Consider the following 21,576-nt stretch of genomic DNA (forward strand, 5'->3'; position numbering starts at 1 on the left):
ACAATAAACCTCTCGGAGCACTTGTCCATTTTAGCCGGACTCCAGGTGAAGCAAGCAAAGATGTGGTGGTATCGCAAAACACTGACCGGGGCCACATGTACCAGTATTAAAAAGGCACACTATTTGAAGTACAGCCACAATCCTATTCTATGGTTTAATAACTGCAGAAACTCATTCCAATTGAAAAGCATACAACACCCAATAGGGGTGGCAGGAGTAAAGCCAAGAGAACAAGAACTACCAAGGAAGGAGTAGTCAGTTTCACAAGCTGTGTTTACATGGCCTTTCCCTAGAGCACTCCAGGAGACTGCCTCTGAACTTCCAGTTAATGTCAGATTCATGCTTGGTAGTGCCAAGGGCCATATCCAGTTTGACAGAATTTCTGGCTTTATGCTAAGTGCACAGTGAAAGAGACAGTCTGTCCTGGGGGGGGGGGGGGGGGGGGAGGGGGGGGGAGAAACACCTGCCAGAGTGTTACTTCCTATTAAAGGAAACCAGAGGCCGACAGGCTGTGTGAGGCTAATTTTATTGAACATCTGCAATCACAGGGTGACAAAGTGGAAAAGTTTTAACAAAAGTTGTATATGCACCATGATGTTACAAACAAGTGCTTAAATGTAAATAAAAACAATTTAAATTTTGGTCAGATATAAAAAAAACACAAGATCCAAAAACACAACATTCATTGGCAGCCTGTTATATTAAGACAAACCGAACCAGCCCCGCCCCAGCCTCCACACCAGCCTGTTGGGGAACACATGGCGGCGTAAAGGCCCTGAACGCTGCCTAGGGCACTAGTGTCAATATCCCAAATTGCACCCTACAGTGATCATGCCACTATGGGCCCAGGTCAGAAATACTGGCCTACATCAGGGAATAGGGTGCCATTTGGGACAAGGTTTTAAGGAGAAGGGGATATCCGTCCCAAGATCTACGCTAGCACACTACCTAGCATGGAGCAATATGACGAGCATGCACGCCACATAGTGGGCTAGCGTGGAGGTCAGGACAGGTGGGGTGGGGGGGGTGGGAGGGACGCTGCCGCCGTCTCCTAGCGTTGGTCCCCCACTCAGGAGGGGGTTTGACTCCCCGGCTCGGAGCTGCTACCGTCGGCGACCTGCCTCTTCATCACCATCTCCCTGGCAACGCAGGTCACCTGGCCGTTGGTAAGAGCCACAGCTGCCGCCCTGGAAGAGAGAGACACGGCGTCAGAGCGAAGGAGTTGTTTAACCGCACAGGTAAGCCCGTCATGGAGACGATGACTCAAACGCAGGAGTCTGACAGGCACGTCGGTTGTACGACCAGGATGGAAAATGGAGGACGCGAGGTAACGGCCAGATAAGGACCCACAGGAACTTACTTCTGCTGGGCCTCCTCAGTCAGAGTGGTCATTCCCGGCTGGTTCGGCTTCCCGAAGAAGAAACTGGACCACCAGTGCCCGGCGTCTTGTTTGGGCAGACCTGAGGATGGGTCACAGGCAAGTCAGACAACCTGTAACCTGAAACCTAACCCCAAAAAAGGAAAGACTAAGTATAGTTTGTTTGAGACTGAATATAGTATATAGAACACTAATTGCTTAAAACATGTCATAGGAGAAGTCTGAGGATATTTTGGGTACTGAACGTTCCACTCCTTGTCAAGCCAGGACAGGTAGTGCAATCTTGAGACATGTTTCCAGACTACCTTGTTTTATCTACAGAAAGCTTTAGATGACAAGTGACTGACCATTGAGAAATTCTGAAACCACCCCACATTGAGAAAAATCATTAACTGCTGCAGTTCGAGGTTCCAAGACGTTTATAGCCTAGCACACTGAAAATGTGGGTTTGATCGCCACTACACAGACAACAGCGCCATACAATTCAACCCTTAAGCCGTGAAACACTGTCGTCCCTAAACCCATGAACATAATGACACTTTACTCCACCATCTAATACATAAAATAAAATGGCAGGGTCAGGCCTTGTCAATCCCCCAGGTGTCATACCTGGATGGTGTGGAATGACCTCTCCACTGAATTCGGAACTACCACAGGAGCTGCTACTGCTGGACGTGGAGCCAATACGCCCTGGGGAAAGTCACATTGATACAGAAAGATTAGGACAACAACCAGGAAAAATAAGGCTTCATTTACCAGTGCCGAGATACATTTATATCTCAGGTCTTTTGTAAAAATAAAATAAAAAGGATGAAAACTACATTCCAACCGGGGCTAGAGCTGAATCATGGGATATGGCAAACGTGACAGATTCAGATGTAGTAATGTAATCCATGTGAAGTCCAGGCCGAAAAGCTACTCACTTCGATAGTAGTCATGGGTAGCAACAAGAGAACCGCCAGCGTTGATCGCTGCCATTCTTTCGAGCTTGTTAAATCTTGAGTGAGATGGAAACCCTGAAAGAGAAAGCAAAACCAATTCATGATTAAAATGAATGGTTGGCTACGTAGCTACACTTAGGCTTTTGACAACAGCAATAACAAACATGTTCATGCTATGCGTAAGGCAACTTTCAAAAAGCATTTGGACATTTCACATTAGATTAATGAAGCCCCGTGTTTCGTGTTTATGAAATCTGTTTTGAGCTTTCCATCTACTGGCTAGGATGACATTGGAATAGACAAAATACAAGTTAACTTACAAAATATCGACGTCAAGCAAAAATTCTGCATTTCTGGTAAAAGTAACAAAATAACTACCCCTTTACAGTAGCGTGTTAATGTTTCAATTCAAATGTAAGATTCAATTAGTGAAAACGCAGAGAAATTTACATTTTGCGAGTTTGACGGGCTAGCTAGTTAGCTACAGTAGTGCACATATGCTCGAACAACATGGCGACGACCATTCGTTGTTAAAATTGTGAAACATTTATCCCGATAACTACCTTTTACTATAAGTACTGTTGCGTAAAAAGAGTAATGTATTGTGGATATACATACACACACAAACTTGAAAATATCACTAAGGCATAGATCACGATGCCTTCGTGGTGTTATCACACAAAGCAAATGTCAAAAACAAAAACAGCAATTGGGGCCTCCAAGCACATCACTAAACCAGATTAACCAACGAGCATCGATAGTGTAGTATTCTCCATGACAAAATGAATTTAAGAAAAGCTCACCTTTTTTTACCCAGACGTGCTGATGTTTAATAGCACCCAACTTAATCGGCGAGGCTCGGGGAGTAAACGCTAGGCGACGGGGCCCATTTGAAAATAAGTTTTGGGTAAATATAACCCTCCAACGTCCTGCAAAAATGTCTGCAGTAAATTTCTAGCAAGAAAGGGGTGGCAAGACCTTTTATACTCTCTACGATGGCGAGACTGGGCGGGGCTAGAATTTCGGGAACGCTCGTGCAACTCATGCAGTTCTTTCTCAGTTCGATGTTGATTGGGTGAAGTTTTTGTATAACTTCGAAACTGCTTGAGAAAATTGGAAATTATGCGACAAACAAACTTTTAGAGTTGAGTAAATAAAATACTTATTAAATAACCATCATAAACAATGTTAATTTTATTGTAAAATGTTCCTAAACACTTCACTTCCCTGGTGGTCTAGTGGTTAGGATTCGGCGCTCTCACCGCCGCGGCCCGGGTTCGATTCCCGGTCAGGGAATGACTTACTTTTCATATGAATCATAACTATTTGACATTTTACTGTTTGTTCGTTTATTGCTGGATAACACCTATAGAAAGCCGCTGCGACAGATAATTCAGTTCTTCTCATTACATTTAGACCAGTTATCATCACCTCAACCTTGCAAGGTAAACATTTTTTACGAATAACTGAGGGGAAGATACTTTATTTTGTAGACTGCAAACTGGCCACAAGCACAGAAACGATTGACTAGAACATACATTTTAAACCTTGCATACCTCAGTGAAATGTTGTCTATTTGATCTAATCGGTTAGTGTACCCTTTTGTGGTAATACTTGGATATTGCAAGTGGTTTTATTATGGATATTTAAATAATTGTACCTTCAGTACAATAGTATTTAAATACAATTAAGACATGCGTCACGTGGTGTTATTACACAAAGCAAATGTCAAGAACAAAAACAGCAAATGGGGCCTATTCAAGCACATAACCAAACTAGATTAGCCATCATGAGTGTAGTACTCTCCTTGAGATTATCATCACAAAACATTTTCTAGAAACTCTCACCTTATCTTATCCTGATCTGCTGATGTTTAATAGCACCCAACTCAATCAGTGATGTAAGACTTTTGGGGAACCCAGTTCTAGTTTCTTTACAAGTCTTTGTAGTCTGTATTTCCACTCTCTCTGGTCCTGTTTTTGAAAGGTAACTGAAAGCCACATCAAACTGCTGATGTTAAAAAGGATATATTTACTGATCAGCCAAAACATTATGACCACGGACAGGTGAAGTGAATAACACTGATAATGTCATAATCATGGCACCTGTCAGTGGGTGGGATATATTAGGCAGCAAGTGATCATTCTGTCCTTGAAGTTGATGTGTTAGAAGCAGGAAAAATGGGCAAGCATAAGAATCTGAGCAACTTTGACCAAAAGGGACAGCTTGTGTTGGCCAGACAACTGGGTCAGAACATCTCCAAAAATGCAGCCCTTGTGTTGTGTTCCTGGTCGGCAGTGGTCAGTGCCCATCAAAAGTAGTCCAAGAAAGGAACCGTGACAGGATCATGGGCGGCCACTTTGAGAGGTACCACATACCTAAGCACTGTGGCAGACTATGTGCACCCTTATATGGCAACGGTAATACCTGATGGCATTAACCTTTCAGCAGGATAATGCGCCCTGCCACAAAGCAGAAATGGTTCAGGAATGGTTTGAGGAACACAATGAGTTCAAAGGGTTGACTTGGCCTCCAAATTCCCCAGATCTCAATCCAATCAAGCATCTGTAGGATGTGCTAGACAAAGAGGTTCGATCCATGGAGGCCCCACCTCACAACTTACAGGACTTAAAGGATCTGCTGGTAACGTCCTGGTGCCAGATACCACAGCTCATCTTCAGAGGTCCAGTGATGTCCATGCCTTGATGGGACAGGGCTGTTTTGGCAGCAAAATCAGTCATGGCTGATCAATGTATATAATAAAATAATGTAATAACATTTTAAAGTGAACAAGTTGATAAATTCTGCTAAATAAACATCACTGTTTAAAGGAATGCTTTATTGATATCCAAAACATACATGTTTTTTTCTTCGTTTAACTCATCCACCATTCTATCTGATCCCTTCAACTTCTACTGATAGGCTCCTAAATAAAGCTATATATTCAAACTTTCATTCCCTAAATTGGCATGGTTGGCACATTGCAAATGCCCCTAACAATGTGTTTTAACAAATTCAGCCAAGGTGCCCCAAAAATTTACATTTGACCCCAATAGTTTTTTGCAACTTTACACAGAAAAACTTTCCCCATTGCAACGTCAACCAAAGGAAACAGAAACCATCTAAAAATGGCTTGCATTCAAACGGCATCCAAATTCTGATCTTCGGCCAACAACTTGTATTTTGACCGATAGAAATCTAATAATTTCCCCATAAACAGGAAACTGGACTGCCTGTCACAATGCAGCCATTTAGGGAAGGTTTCCCAGACAGATTAAGCCTGGCCCTGGAACCCAAAAAAAATATTCAAGAGATTCTGTGTCCAATGTTGCATTCAGACAGGAAGGCCAAATCTGTTCCTTTTTCCCCAGCCCAACAAATCTTTCGACCAACCACATCGGATCTTTTCATACACGTTCTCACTGGTCTTCAGACCAATTAGTAAAACAAAATAATAGCAGGGATGCTTTACAGAAAAGCAGCCTAACCTGTGAGGGGAACCAGTCCAGATAGTAGTAAACCATCTATGGCATGACTAATAACTCATTTGAAAGAGCGCTGTAGCAGGCAAATATTAAATAATTGGCAACAATTTACAGATGGCAATTAAATACAAAATTCCCCTATTTAATTGAACTCCACCCAAGAGAGAAGGAAACTCAATAACATTGTCTAAATACGACCATCTCAACTAAACAGGACCAACAGGAAAAATAAAAAAATTAATCTCTTGATTGGAACAGAATACTCGAAATCAGGCAAAAACAACAACAATACAACCTATAAGTACTTAAATGTTGAAAATAAAACCGTGCTACCAAAACACCAGCCACCATCACATGGGGCTGCTGGAGGCTGCATAAAGGTCACAGCGTGTTTATTATCATACTATAAAGAGCCTGAAATGGAGCACAGTGGCTGAACAGGAAGTGTTGGTGATCACAACAGTGGACATAATCTGGGCGGGGGTGTGTCCGTTGGGGCATATGGGAGTGCATTTACAAAGATGTCTGTTTGGGTGCTTCTCAAGCCGGGGAGGGGCAGGAGTGTGCCCCGGGAGGCTGGAGGACAGGTTCAGAGGAAACCCCCCCCCCCCCCCCCCCCCCCCCTTTTAAAAGACTACTCTACAACAGAAGGTGACAAAAATAGAGAGACAAATATATATTTTGTAACAGTGAAGTAACATAAGACAAAGCAATGACAGCGTAAAAGTTTAAGGTCGAATCACAAGTTTCCCCATTCCCTAGGTAGCCAACTAATTATACCGCAAAGCATTGCTTTATGTTGTAGTCAGTATAGAAGAAAAAAAAAAAATTAATCTAGAAGGGTCCAAAACTGAGATCAAAGCTGTAGAGCTTGAGTACTTGAGTAAGCTGTAGAGCAGAGTGGGTACTTCACTTCCTTGATTGAGACTCCTCCCCATCATTAGATGTTGATGAACGCCATATTATTGTTTATAATATGTATTCATATATTTATATAGATAAAAGTTATGTAAAAACTTTATGCAAAGCAGTGTAAAATAGTTTTATAATACAAAATGGTTTAACTTTTTTTTTTGTTTTTTTTTTTACAAGCTGTGGTGATCAGATGCTGTGAAAACCTCTTCTGCACTAGTTTGTATTTGTACAATGAGTTGAGATATGAACATGCTTTTCATAGGCGAGAGGGGAGGTGAGGATTAGTTACAAACCGATGCTAGGCCCTGACCCCCCTAGGCACCGGTGTGGATTGAAAGGGAGTAGAAGGGATACGAGGAAGCCATACAGCAACAAAACAACCTAGCCATTCACTTGGATACGTTTTAACATTAGCCTGGCACCTTTCCGTGTCGCAGGAAAAGAAGAATTGTGGGCACACGGCTTCTACCCGTCCAGTCCAGACAAATCGCCACAAGGGTTCCATTTCTGGAGGGCCACAGGGAGCGGATGGGTAGGTTGTCTAGCCTTGGCCTAGGGGTCAGGGGTCAATGTAGTGTTGGGTTGTAGCGGGGCGGGGGGAGGCAGTGGTGAGTAACGGCATGTGGTGTCAGGAGGGGAAGGGTAACATAGGTCAAATGTCAAGGGGGTCACTCTGAGATGAGGCGCATAGTGATGTCACAGTCCAGGTGATGGGAGAGGGAGGAGCTTCAGAAGGGGGCGTTGTCCTGAACGTGGTGTGTTTCGGTCGGTGACTGGACCGCTTCACCGTTTCCTCTCGCTCCGACCACTTTGTACTGTAGAGGAAGATCGAGGAAGAGCAGGGCGAAGAGGCGGAAAAAGCACAGAGAGAATGGAAAAGCATCAACATGATGGGAAATCGGTGGCAAATCATCTTATCTAAAGAAATGTGTGGGAGCGAGAGATGGAGACAAACAGTACCAGTAGGTCACTTGAATGGGTTGATGTGTCCAAACATGTGACTGGTACTGAATATACACACAGTGCAGTCATGTGAGATTGGCATGGGAGTGGGGGGGGACACCATTCAAACCAGCCTGTGCTGCAGCATCAGTAAATAGTTAATGTGACACACGGTGAGTAACATCAAAGCACAACCCCCACTTGTTAGTTCCTTCCCATAATCCACAGGGACCGGCTGATTGGCCGGGACGCCAAACCAGCAGACGCTCTACCCGTTATTTTAGCCACACATCCCGTTTACCTGTGCTGCAGCGCAGGGGCTCTGGATCAGCCCAACTGTCAACAGAACAGATGGTCAGGCTTCAGTCATTTCATGTCTGGGTACACACAGTTGTCTGAGACAGTTGATAAATGTCCAATACAAGCTCAACCCTACACACACACACACACACACACACGTTTATTTGACCAGAAAATAGAAATTGCATGCTCCCTTGCCCTAATCTTAACCCTAAACCTAACCTCAATAAAGTAACATTTATGTCTAAACTTTATCCATATGTAATGCCTAACCTTAACCAACAACACCTGGACCTTAAAGAAAACCCAATTTTTACTATAAAATCAATTGTAAGTTTGACCCTAAACCTTGAGTCGGAAATTGACTTTTGCCTCACGGGGACCGTCAAAAGGTCCCAATGAGGTCAATTTTTTCTGGTTTTACTATACTCATTGGGACATTTTGGTCCCCATGTGTTCAGTAAGACCACACACAAACACACAGACACAAATTTACTTGAAAGGACAGTTGAGGATTTTTCCAGCGTGACCCATTATCTGCAGACAGTGTCTAAAGAACATCTTTATACCCTATCAGACATCACCTCGTATGAATACACCAGGTAATTTTCCACCCAACAAGCGTAAGCACTACGACGGAACGTCTTTGGACAGAACAATTCCTGTAGACTTCCAGTAACAGATTAGATCCTGGGTACTATAGATAAAGGTTCCACGTGGCAAAATCCCAAACTCCCCTTTAACATGTTGGTCCATTCCAACTTGAGTTGTGTCCCAGGGTGACGGAATGCACCATGTCACCAACATGTCAACAGCCACGGTCAGCTCACCTTGATGTTGCCAACTTTGTCCTCAAACGACTTGAAGGTCGGAGAGTTTCTGCAAAAGCAAAGCGAGGCGTTACAAAACGTCCCACAGATGACGTCATGGCAACAGCTATGAACTGGCCACACACTCACAGGTCAGGGGGGTCACGTCAATAATCATGATAGGGTTTGTACAACCTACGGGACTCTACAATCCTCACCAGGAACCCCCGGTCACAAGAAAGTAAGGACTCGCAGACATACAAAACCCCCAGCTCACACAGACCAGACAACAGCAGGTGTCCATCCGGAGACAGTAACATCCTTACTCATGCATAAAATACTTTTTAAAAACGAGATGAAAGTGTGTGAGCTAATTTACCTCATCGCCGGCATACTTATGGAATGTCGAATCGAGTAGTTGCTACTTTGTAAGCGTTAACAGGAAGGGAGACAAAGAAGTGAGAGTATTAGTGGCCGAGCAGAGAGGACAGACAGACACTGATTAAAGCAGGCCAGTAACAGGAAGTGACACATCAGAGCAGTCAGTTGCCGCAGTAACAGGAAGTGACACATCAGAGCAGTCAGTTGTCACACAGATGGCGGTGTCACCCGCATGTCCGCATCACTGTAGGGTCGGTCCCTGCATGGACTGAGCCAGAGGTCATCTCCTCGGTTAAAGCGGTCCATTACGGTCTAACTCATTGGCTGATCCCTCCGGATGTCCCAGTTGAGGGTGGTTAGGAAGGATCAGCCAACGAAGCTGAAAGACTACAGTAGAACTCAGAGGTCTTCAATGGCAACCACCATGCTTGAAGGGGTTTTTTTCCCCCCCACTTAGCATTTCTGTCCTTAAAGCATCTCTGGGTCATTCACTTAATGTTACATTAGAAAACACAACCACAAGGTAGGTAACCTATGGCATGAAGTTAGCAGCGTGTCTGCAGTCACAGTTTTTAAGATGAACTGAAGAAACAGGCAGGGTTATGGCTGCGTTTGGATGAGCTATGGATGACCCAGTCATACAGGGACCAACACTGTCAGACAAGGGCTGCACACAGTCCACGACTGCCACCTGGTGGTCACCTCAGTCAAACAATCAGAACCCATAACAAAAAAAAAAGGATATAATTCAGTCAAGTAGCACAAATGAGTCTTACCCAAAGGAGTTAGAGAAAGGCAGGGCTCTGTAGGACCAGGTAGCGCAGCATTTAATGGAAACAAAAACAGGGTTGAGGCACAAGCTGGGGCGGGCACAGCCATAGAGAACGACAGAGGCCTCTACCGGCCAAAACGCAGGTTCAGTACAGGGAGTGCCATTGAGGGCAACGAAGTGCCGGGAGTCCCTCCTTCTAGCGTGCACGTTGGAGGCATACCCAGCCAACAAAATGGAGATTCACTCAACAGCACTGCTTTATAACAGGGGATGCTTTCACTATCGTTCTCTATGAGCAGAGCTAGCCAAAAGGACAGTACAAAATTCATTCATCAAACAAGGCTCTGGTCAAAGGTGGCCCACAGTGTGGGGAACCATGTGGCATGTGGGATGCAGCCGGAAAGACGTACTCAGTGAAGGACAGACAAAAAGACACAGTAAAAAAACAATGATGAAGTGGGCCAAACTAGCCAAGGAACCACAGGTCAAATGGCACATTGAGACAGAATGTACCCAACATGCAGGAAGGAAAACAAAGAGACAGGAAGTATGGACATCAGGACAGGGCAATGGATCTGGAAACAGGAACATGGCATCAACACACTAAGTTGTGAATGGACAGGGGGGAAAACAAGCGTTGCCAGATGATTAATTCAGCATGCCATTAAGCTGGGATAACAATATAACAGCAACCCAAATATTGTTATTGAAGCGCAACTCTAGCACATTGGATTTAAAATAATGACTGAGGTAAATGTGGAGACTGAGTGTTATTAGTTAGAGGGTAATTACATCCAGGCAGTACAGTGTAGGAACATATGTTCGTATACATTGTCCCAACATTAAAGACATCATATTAGGTACTTTGGGTCGTCGAATGTAAAGGATTCACTGCAAAGACATCACCAGACGCTAGGTGCCTTCCCTGGTGATGCCCTGCCAGACATTTACTGATCCTCAGTTCAGTTTGCCTGAGGACATTTTTGCCTTCAGTCCTGCCTTTAGCAAGCGAAACACACCCAATTGGATTCCAGTCCCTGCCAGCCGTTTGTTTGTGGTCTTTGTCCTGCTGCAAGGTGAAGCATTTTGCTAATGGTGAGAGTCAACACATCCACATCTACCTCCTGGAGCTGGTGGTCTGTCGGACAGGTCTATGCCATGTAGAAAATGCGCGGTCATTACCAGATGGTTAATCTGATGTATGAAAACATCCTCAAATTAAAGCTGACAGTTTGCACTTTTTATCAGGAGCCCAAAGCCAAAACAAAACTTGCCTCACTGTACAAATACTTATGGACAACACTGTAGATTGACTGGGAACATGGATGAGGAAAGTAGGTGAGGAACATGGATGAGGAAAGTAGGTGAGGAACATGGATGAGGAAAGTAGGTGAGGAACATGGATGAGGAAAGTAGGTGAGGAACATGGATGAGGAAAGTAGGTGAGGAACATGGATGAGGAAAGTAGGTGAGGCGGACTGTGAAACAGCAACATTAAAGCCCCTCAGACAAAGAACCATGGGGGTCTTTTTAGCTAGTTTTAAAACCTAACAGGATAGCGCTTCAAGAAGTGTAATAGAGAAGTATTCTTAATCATGAAGGAAACAGGGGAATTGTTCCAGGACGCAAAGCCTCATGACACGCTGACCTCCGGCTTTAAACATGACCACAGTTAATCTAAATATTAATTAGGTACAAGTCAGAGCAAGCAAATAGGTTTGCCTTGAAGGTGACGTTAAGTCAGAGCTAGAGTTCGTTGTTAATACAACTTGCTAATACAAGGACATTCCTATATTAAGTGTGTTAAGACCGTTAATATGGCGATGTGCCAGTTTGGGAAGACCTTAAATAAGCTTTGCCAGAGAGCAAAAATGGATACAAAACGATTATTCCACACAAAATTCCATAGTTTGGCATTCTATCGAAAGAAGCCGTTGCTCTAGAATAGTTTAATTGGCTTATGATCTGGTAACTGAGAAGCACAATTGGAGAAGACTACATCACTAAAGTGCCGGCCAAATGCGCCTCTGCCATCAGCCCGCTTTCAAAGTCAGATACTTCTTCTAGCCATTGTAGGTCAAACCTGGGCAAAACAGCCTTTCCAAAAACATTTCTATATGACCCTAAGCACAATGAAATATGAACTTAAAACCAGGGGCGCATCCGCTCATAACACACACTGGGTCCCTCCTTTCCTTTATTCTGGCAGATATTTGCAGGTTTAAAAAAAAGAATGCTCTATAAATACTACGAGCTATGAGAGTTGACTCCCAATTTTGCTGGATGGACAACCTCTTTCCTGGAGAGCTAATATACCAGAGTTGAAGCAATACCCTGCGGCAAACCTAGCTCTCCAGGAGTGGAACAAAAAAACCTTACATTGGAAGGGATAATACCAATACAAGAAGGGGATGTGGCAACTTTGTGCCCAAGTCTGTACCTCATATCTCCCAGTTTCCTGCTTAGGGCAGAGCCCATGGTAGAGAAGGCAGCAGTTGTTTTCTGTCCAGCCACTGACAGGGTCTCCTGAGTCTTTTTATACCTGGGGGGGAGGGGAAAGAAAAGCGAGAAACAGAACTTGTCAGGACATGACTGAAAACCAGGCTCATTTGGTTTGGAACAGGTCACAACTCTCAGCATTAACACTTTTTCGGCCACCGAGGGATTAACAGGTCCGACAAACAGAACTAAAATAGATCCAGCAGTAATTCGCCAGGAATAAGCTAAGTGGAGTTAGTATCCAGTAATTAGTTGGACTCAACAAACAAAACAAAATACTGCAGGCATTGAGCCAACTTAACAGTTCGAAAATACATTCCTGTGGCCAGGAAGGATCCACTACCACAGCCAGACAACACAAACCGGTGCCTCCCAGGAGTTTATTCAGGGGTGGAGGATTCGGGGGGGGGGGGGGGGGTTTCAGGGCCATCTCCGATGGCATTTTTAACCGAAAACTAGATAGAAAATAGCAGAGTTTAGATATATTCATTTTACATAGCAGTACTGACCTAAAGGTGGAATCTACCACAGCATTTACTGCGCTTAGAACACAGAGTCATAACAGAGAAGTAAAATAAGAGGCTTCTTAGCAAGGAGTAACACAATTAAAACCCATGAAGAGGCAGGTAACTCTCCAGCTGGGCATATTGTGAAGTAACACTGAGGTTGAACCCAAACCAAGTCCTGAAAGCACACTAATGTCAGGTGACAAGTCTTGCCCCAAAGAAGGATTTAATCAGAACGGATTCGTTAACATATTATCTGAAAACACAATAAGTACTGCGCAGCTTCAAGAAATATTCACAATATCGGCTTTTGGGTCTTCAGTTCAATGAAAGACAAACGGCAGTAATTTCAGCAGTGTTCTCAGTAGATCACCATCACCAGCAAACCAACCCTTCACCATTCAAAAAGCCGCTCAAAAGAAGAAAAAAAAAAAAAATATCTGTGCAAACAATTCCCACAAACCCCCCCGCAGATGTTAATGGTATGAAGAGTAAGACACACACACCCCCCCCCCCCCGTCATCTGAAACAAAAGGAATGAAGATCAGGCGCAACAAATAGGCTAAATGAACGTAGGCAAAATAAATTCAGACAAAACTAAAAAGAAACAACAAAAGGTAAATGTAACTCACGCTTCCGATCTGGCAATGTCGTCCAAAGTTGCAGACGCTGTAAGATATCTACGGACAAATAGTAACATTGAAAAATGAAACAACTAACTGACCGCTCACATGGAAAGACAGGGCAAGTTAGAAACTTATCAACTTTATTTTTTAAATATGAACTTTTCAAAAATTACACTGAAATAGTCATACCATAATACAACTATTCACAACTAGCACTTCCACACTGGCTTACAAAAACTCCTTTATTTGCGAAGTTTGTCTGAAACACTGAATTGACAAATGGCCAGTTCTGAGATCTTGCTTTTTTTTGGGTTCAGGATATAGCGCAAGGGCAGTAAGAATCAGAGATCGTAAAACCTGAGCTCTGCAAATCCTTTTTAGGGATTTGTTAAACCCTTTGGAAATACTAAATCAAACATCTTGGCACTCCGAAGACGTCATACAACATATGACCTTTTGTAGCCCTTGTGTGAGTAATTTGCAGGGAGGGCAAACAGTGCCTCAAACAAACTCAGGGCGGCATAAGGTACAGTCGTCGCTACATTAGCCTGAGTGGAAATGGCGGCTGTGACCAGGTCCACTGAGCACCATGGAAACAGCGAAGCACTATGTTAGCATAGCCGTTGGGCTAACAAATAAAGCAGAAACCCTAACATCCTGAACGCTGACAGAAAGATCTGTCTGGTCGCCCCTAAACCGTCCCGGCATTCTTCCACGTCCCTGCTGTGGGCGTGACAGGCCTTTGTGCCAGACAGCCATATCTGTCGGCCGTAGGTGGTTTATCTCCGGTACTCCCTCCCTCTCTTTCAGTGTCTTAAATTCCAATGTCCTCCACTCCTCTCTAACACAGAGCACCACGGCAGGTCGGTGCAGTTCATCTAGTTCAGAAAGTGTGTCCGTGTGTGTCCCCGCAGCAACGGGCCAAGCAACCCGCCAGGCCTGTTGCTGCAGGCAATCAGCCCCCTAGACAGGTGCAGTTTTCCGTAGCGATGGTGGTGAACATGTGGGAGGTATACTTGTTGCACCCGCCCACACGCATTAAACGAAGGCTATAAAAGGAGGAACACCAGTATATCTGCCCTCCTATTTTTAAGCACAACCAAAATTAACGACAAAGGCAACATGATTAGTCACTGGCCGCGCTCAGGATTTTGACAACAAAGCCCATTGAACTGCCTCCCTAGAGTCAGATTAACTTGGTGATACTTCCTGTATACAGGGCGCAGTGGCATGATAATGTAAGTGGTACTGCTACATGTCAATACTAACCAGCATGTCTGCTAATCCTGTAGACTTCTAGCTATTGCACTAATCCTAGTTGGAAACTCATCGGTCTAACACAAAGGAATCCAAAACATTCCTTACTCTGGGGGGGGGGGGGGGGGGGGGGGAGTAGAGAATGGGCATAGTTGACCAAAGCCAACATTTACCACACAGGGAAAAAGGCTGGACAAAGTGACAACCAGACAGGTCATGTGAGGAACAGTCATTTCTAACCATCATAAATAAAAAAGATGTGCTCCAGTGAGCTGTAGGTGTATGTCCCAACCGTTTATAGGAAGCGTCTGTCTGTTATTACCGTGAGCTACACTCAGTGAGACACCGACAGCCAACTGAATGAAGGCATCTGAAGCACGAGCAAGAGGCGCAACAGCGGGTGGCAGCGGAAACCATGGAAACAATTCCCCAGATTCCCACCGATCAAACAACCGATCACAACACACTTCTGTTCCCACAAGGACAATGCTGACAACAGAATGGATGCATCTAAGCTGGTGGAGTTCACCACAGCCAAAAGTAAGATAAAAAGGCATTCATTTAGAAGGAGGGCAGTGCAAATTGAGTTATGGCACTTCTCAGTGCAGGGCTTCGATATCAGAAATATGCTAAAAAAAAACGGCAATATTGCCCAATAGGATCTGGCTGGTTTACACTGGGCCAGGCCCCCCTACCTTTCCAAGGGTCGGCACATTCGGCTTCACCGTCATCCCATTGGAAACATCTTCAGCCCGATTAGCCGATCCTGGGCTAGCCATAAACATCTTCAGCCCGATTAGCCGATCCTGGGCTAGCCATAAACATCTTCAGCCCGATTAGCCGATCCTGGGCTAGCCATAAACATCTGCAGCCCGATTAGCCGATCCTGGGCTAGCCATAAACATCTTCAGCCTGATTAGCCGATCCTGGGCTAGCCATAAACATCTTTAGCCTGATTAGGTTATGGGACTTCAGTCTCAACACACCCCATCTCCGGGGCAAACCACCAAATGCAGTTTGGATGAGAAAGACAATATGAACGAGAAACAGGTGAGCTTCTTCTTACTGCATAGTTCCACAACGTTCGCCTGCTGAACAAGGCCTCTCATTTAACCTACATCCGAAGGTCAACGCAGAACGACGTCGACGCAGCTCGCCATGGTATCGCATTATTAAAAGAGCAACCCACGTAACACCTGGTATCGTGAGAATGTGAGTTTTCGCACACGAGCACAGGAAACCACCCCATTCCCTACGGACAAAGGACAAGTGTTTCAGAATCCAAACTACATACGGGTTGGATATTATGACAGCAGGGTCACACTGAAGTGATAATGCACTGCCCTGGGCAGGTGCTGTCACACATGGGGAAGCTAACACTGGCAGCACATTGCAGGCCAACGGTCTCACAACGCAGAGCTGGGAACTTCATTCCACTTGTCTCTGTGGTTCTCGCATAGCTAGAAACAGAATCGGTGTTAAAACCACAGCTGCAGAGCTTAGCGCTCAGCTTCATTTCCCCAAAATCAATCTGGATTTGAGCTATCGGATTGGACAATGCACACCGGCATCACTCTATGAATCAGGCATTCGCGAATTACACTCACCTATAGGATTATTAGGAACACCATACTAATACTGTGTTTGACCCCCTTTCGCCTTCAGAACTGCCTTAATTCTACGTGGCATTGATTCAACAAGGTGCTGAAAGCATTCTTTAGAAATGTTGGCCCATATTGATAGGATAGCATCTTGCAGTTGGAGATTTGTGGGATGCACATCCAGGGCATGAAGCTCCCGTACCACCACATCCCAAAGATGCTCTATTGGGTTGAGATCTGGTGACTGTGGGGGCAATTTCAGTACAGTGAACTCATTGTCATGTTCAAGAAACCAATTTGAAATGATTCGAGCTTTGTGACATGGTGCATTATCCTGCTGGAAGTAGCCATCAGAGGATGGGTACGTGGTGGTCATAAAGGGATGGACATGGTCAGAAACAATGCTCAGGTAGGCTGTGGCATTTAAACGATGCCCAATTGGCACTAAGGGGCCTAAAGAGTGCCAAGAAAACCTCCCCCACACCATTACACCACCACCAGCAGCCTGCACAGTGGTAACAAGGCATGATGGATCCATGTTCTCATTCTGTTTACTCCAAATTCTGACTCTACCATCTGAATGTCTCAACAGAAATTGAGACTCATCAGACCAGGCAACATTCTTCCAGTCTTCAACTGTCCAATTTTGGTGAGCACGTGCAAATTGTAGCCTCTTTTTCCTATTTGTAGTGGAGATGAGTGGTACCCGGTGGGGTCTTCTGCTGTTGTAGCCCATCCGCCTCAAGGTTGTGCGTGTTGTGGCTTCACAAATGCTTTGCTGCATACCTTAGTTGTAACGAGTGGTTATTTCAGTCAAAGTTGCTCTTCTATCAGCTTGAATCAGTCGGCCCATTCTCCTCTGACCTTTAGCATCAAGGCATTTTCGCCCACAGGACTGCCACATACTGGATGTTTTTCCCTTTTCACACCATTCTTTGTAAACCCTAGAAATGGTTGTGCATGAAAATCCCAGTAACTGAGCAGATTGTGAAATACTCAGACCGGCCTGCCTGGAACCAACAACCATGCCACGCTCAAAATTGCTTAAATCACCTTTCTATCCCATTCTGACATTCAGTTTGGAGTTCAGGAGATTGTCTTGACCAGGACCACACCCCTAAATGCATTGAAGCAACTGCCATGTGATTGGTTGATTAGATAATTGCATTAATGAGAAATTGAACAGGTGTTCCTAATAATCCTTCAGGTGAGTGTATATCCGAAGGGAGCAAGGGAGGTTACCTCAGGAAACTGAATTTGACGATGACTGAAATTTTCAACATCAAAATTGGTACACTGACTGAAACAGTCTTATTTCGGGGGCAAATCTGAGTAAATTCAGAACATGTAAGTGACTACAGAACGGTATGCAATCAATCGTAAAAAGATGATCATTCGACAGCCCTACATTCAACCAACTGTCGGGATCTTAGGAAGCCCCGAACACAGCAGGGTCAACCTCATTCCCCAGGGGGCCTAGTGCCAGCTGGTTTGTGGCGTGGCAGACAGTCAACTCGTTGATGGCCGTTCTTGACTAATCAGTAACCTTAATGAATCTCTCAGTTAACAAGACATGACAAAAATCCAGCAAACACTTGGCCCTCCGTGGAACAATCTTCACACCTGCGTTCTAAGATCACCAAGGCCTCTTCACCGTCACTCAATCTAAGATGCTAGAATATGAATCCTGCTACTTCTATAAATCAAACACCTCTTTAACCATGTAACAGAATGCACTAGAACGCGAGTCAGCCTAAATGCAACAGGACTTGAGCAGAGCGGGAGAGCAAGGGTGACTAAGGGTGATGTAGTCTAACAGGTGATTCCAAAGACCCAGGAAGACATCCGCCTTAATGTTCACCTCAGAGTGCCAATTAGGCCTGGACTGGCACTCACCAAGCCACTCTCCAAACACTAAAAGCCCTGACTCCATCCGACTCAGCCAGAGTAAAACCGAGGGAATCTAGCCACTAATGCTTCAGTTGGAAGGTGTACAGCACTTTGACAACTTAAAAAAAAAAAAAACACGTCTTAAAATATATTCGATTGACAGATGATACTGAGCCGAGTGAAAAATCTATTCAGAGATCCTACCACAAGCAAAATGTATTGCATAATTTGAACAAGCTAAACACAATGAGATTCACTTCGTGCCCTGTGGAAATGTACCAGGGCTTTCACTTGCTTGTTCACCTCATTAGTCAAACTACAAAGACAGAGAATTCCTCTAAGATTCCTCTACTCACGCATTGGAGGTCTGGACATCCTGCCACCCCTTGGTGAGGTTCTGTTTGAGCTCATTTAGGGGGCTGAGACCCAACTTCCTCTTCAGCTCTGCAGAGTGTTTCTCTTTGGCCAGGAGCACCTGTCTCAAGGTGTTGATCTCCTCCTCCACCTTGTGGAAAAACAGGGCACATAGGTCACTAGTTAACTTAGTGACTACTGAAGTGACATTCTTCCTCTAGGGTGAATAGCCTTAGGAAGTATACTCGTTTTGGTTTTTATATTCACTCAATGGTTTTTGTGGATTAGCAAACTAAACTCAGGCTAACAGGGCTGTAATTCAAATGGGGAACATACAATTCCTCAACAAATTTCACCAAAATATAGAAACTACATAAAAAAGAAAAGAAGGTTGCACTTAAAAAGAAAAACATCCCGCCACCCCCGGCAGGTGAAACCTGGTTGACCCCACGTCTCAGGGGAAAGACTGGAGGCCAGAACAAACACGGACACGCCCGTAGGCACAGCGGACCTTGCCGTACCTTGCCCAGCTCGATGCGGAGCTCCTCGGCCTCCTCCTCCGTGAGCCCCGGGGGCAATGTGCTGACAGACGACACGCCCACAGCACCCCCCTGCGCGGAGGCGCCGGACAGGGCATCGTCGCCTGCCGCGTGGCTCAGGCCCTTGTTGGGGGAGTTCAGGTTGATGTCTGGGTCGAGAGAGAGAGTGGGGGCGGGGGGGCATGCTGAGATGAATTGATTGAGGTGTTAGTGTCACGAAGAGTTACAGCACGAGCTCTCTGGGTCTTCAGTCACATATACAGACTGTTGGAATTGGATTCACACATACAACAGGGGTTTGGGCTAACAAAAGCAGAAATTACACCGAAGGAGAATGGGAGGCAAATTACACAGGCTTAAATCATTCTTCTACAGTAACTGTAATGTAGCTACGGAAGCGGCAGCCTTTAGTTTTGAATGACCTTTGGAGCCTTCATTCAGTCCAGTGACTACCATTTATCTGGCCACGATGGCTGAACTGAGATACATTATCCTTGTGCCAGGCCCGTTGGGGCCATCCTATCTTGCCAAATCGTCTGGCCTTTGTGGTGGTCTGTGAGGGAGGCATTGTAGCAAGACGGGGCTACAGCGTTCCGATAAGCTATTCACAGTGAACGAGGCTACTCTTTTTCTAAGTAAGAATAGCAGCATTAGCGTTCCTATAAAGAGATGGGTAGGAGATGACTGGACCTAATGTTGACTATAATATCACAATGACCAATACCACCACCACTCGTTTAATGGACCCTTTTTTTTTTTGCGTACTATATAAATCCTTTAAATGCTCGTATTATTCGACTCGTTTTATTATTACTGTACAACTTACAAATAACTTTGACCACAGCAGTAGGAGAAAACGTTATTACATTCCCAAATTGAGGAATTTCAGATCACAGCCAACTCGATGTGACGATAGCATCTTTGAGGTTGAATGTAGGTTAACCTGATCTCGTCCTATCAACTGTGACGAGTACACAAACCTACAGCAACAGGAAGGGAGAAGGCGAAGAAACAGCAATTCAGCGTGGCATCCAAATCTCGATAACCATTGGTTGTCTTTGGCAGGGTCAGTGTGAGTTTAATTGGTACCTTAATAAGTTGGCTAGACAACCGCATCTTAGATTCATAATTACGGACTAGAATACACAACAAAATTGCCTAGTATTCAGTATAGCCTAAGCTGCAGCCATCTGCCTTAGTAAATTAGCAAGTAAACAAGCCAACTTTGTAACGTTTGCTAACTAACAAAACAAGCAATTTGTTAACTCACTACGCTATTTGCCACGCCCGATAGGATTGTTTATTAGCTACGTGGCTAGCCAACAATTTAGGTGTGTCAATGCGGACTGGACCATATCAGCTGGCAAGCTAATAACTTAGCAAAAGCCAGTCTGCCTGCGTTCTTGGCTAGTTAAATAGCTAGCATGCTAACGTATTACGGTCTCAAAGTTACCGTTGTTGACACAAAAGCAATTAAAAAGAAAATCCCCAGGTCGCATATCTCTAAAAACAACAATAAATCCGATTACATTGACCGAGGACTAAGTAAATGAGAAAATAAAGGAATTGCATAAAAGAAACTCGAGCTCGGTGTCCTCCTCTACCCTTGCGTATTTGACATTTTAAGAACCGCTGTGTTGCTGCATCGGGCCCAAGACAAGTTCGTGATCACATCTGCTGTGTATCGCACGCATAATCACGAAGAATAATTCGTAAGATTGCCCCTTAAACCGCGGCCAAACGGCAAATAAACTGTTCAACAACAATCGGGTCATCGATGTACGTTACCTTGACCAACGGGGTCCATTGCGTCGAATGAGGGTTTGAGCGTTTTACGTTAGAAATGTCCGTTGGGTAATGGAAAAGGGTGGCTAGCTAACACAGGGGCGTCCACTCAATCAATCGAAAGCAGCGAGCCTCTCCCGTCGTGTGACAGGATTCCACAACAACAAACTCGTCGATGGAGATCTACACGAACAGGTACTAATCGCTCCAACAACAGCCAACTCAGCTCGATGAACTTCAAGCTTGCGCCTTTTCCGGCGTCTGTGGATGACGTCGCCAAATAGTCTCTAGTCCCCTACCCCCATTTTACAATTTGACTGGTCAGGTGTCGTGATCGTTGTACACGGTGTGTCTGTGAACATCTTGATTTTCAGTGGGATATGGTGTTGGATTACAACAAGGATTTTAATAGGTTTTGTTTGTCTGCCGAATAACCTTTATCTGAATAATCTTTATTCGCTAAATAAAGGCAGTCAGAAATGTACTTGATGTAATGGTGTTCCTAGCGGTCTCAGTTTGCATATGTAGATGTTGCCACCAAAAACAGGGTAGTTGCCAGGAATCCTGGGCCTCTTGAAAAGTAATATGCTTGGGCC

The 21,576-nt window shown here is 44.7% G+C and overlaps 2 protein-coding genes and 1 non-coding gene across 16 annotated transcripts; 1 reads left to right on the forward strand and 2 right to left on the reverse strand.

The window, feature by feature from the left end:
• Window positions 1-507: 507 nt before the first annotated feature.
• Window positions 508-3,279, reverse strand: ppdpfb (pancreatic progenitor cell differentiation and proliferation factor b). The gene is made up of 5 exons (XM_020051874.1): window positions 3,124-3,279; window positions 2,302-2,396; window positions 1,988-2,068; window positions 1,361-1,460; window positions 508-1,187 (listed from the first exon to the last, which is right to left on the reverse strand). The coding sequence occupies exons 2-5, from the start codon at window positions 2,354-2,356 to the stop codon at window positions 1,070-1,072; spliced, it is 354 nt and encodes a 117-aa protein (XP_019907433.1). The 5' UTR covers window positions 2,357-2,396; window positions 3,124-3,279; the 3' UTR covers window positions 508-1,069.
• Window positions 3,280-3,543: 264 nt separating this feature from the next.
• Window positions 3,544-3,615, forward strand: trnae-cuc. Its single transcript has one exon. It is a non-coding gene; the product is annotated as a tRNA-Glu (tRNA).
• Window positions 3,616-5,139: 1,524 nt separating this feature from the next.
• tpd52l2b (tpd52 like 2b) lies at window positions 5,140-21,264 on the reverse strand. 14 transcript variants are annotated; one of them, XM_020051702.2, is made up of 10 exons: window positions 20,984-21,264; window positions 19,178-19,380; window positions 18,659-18,807; window positions 13,561-13,608; window positions 12,364-12,465; window positions 9,928-9,954; window positions 9,150-9,194; window positions 8,792-8,840; window positions 7,963-7,997; window positions 7,431-7,534 (listed from the first exon to the last, which is right to left on the reverse strand). In XM_020051702.2, exons 1-9 carry the CDS (start codon window positions 21,000-21,002, stop codon window positions 7,989-7,991), a joined length of 651 nt encoding a protein of 216 aa, XP_019907261.1. In that variant the 5' UTR covers window positions 21,003-21,264; the 3' UTR covers window positions 7,431-7,534; window positions 7,963-7,988. The 14 variants fall into 14 exon arrangements, with proteins under 14 accessions (XP_019907257.1, XP_019907256.1, XP_019907254.1 ...); XM_020051698.3 differs by lacking the exon at window positions 7,963-7,997 and having other exon boundaries at window positions 5,140-7,534; window positions 9,150-9,191; window positions 19,178-19,344; window positions 20,984-21,259; XM_020051697.3 differs by lacking the exon at window positions 7,963-7,997 and having other exon boundaries at window positions 5,140-7,534; window positions 19,178-19,344; window positions 20,984-21,259.
• Between the last annotated feature and the right edge of the window lie 312 nt (window positions 21,265-21,576).

Source organism: Esox lucius, chromosome 12 (genome assembly GCF_011004845.1).
Source record: "Esox lucius isolate fEsoLuc1 chromosome 12, fEsoLuc1.pri, whole genome shotgun sequence".
NCBI classification, from domain to species: domain Eukaryota; kingdom Metazoa; phylum Chordata; class Actinopteri; order Esociformes; family Esocidae; genus Esox; species Esox lucius.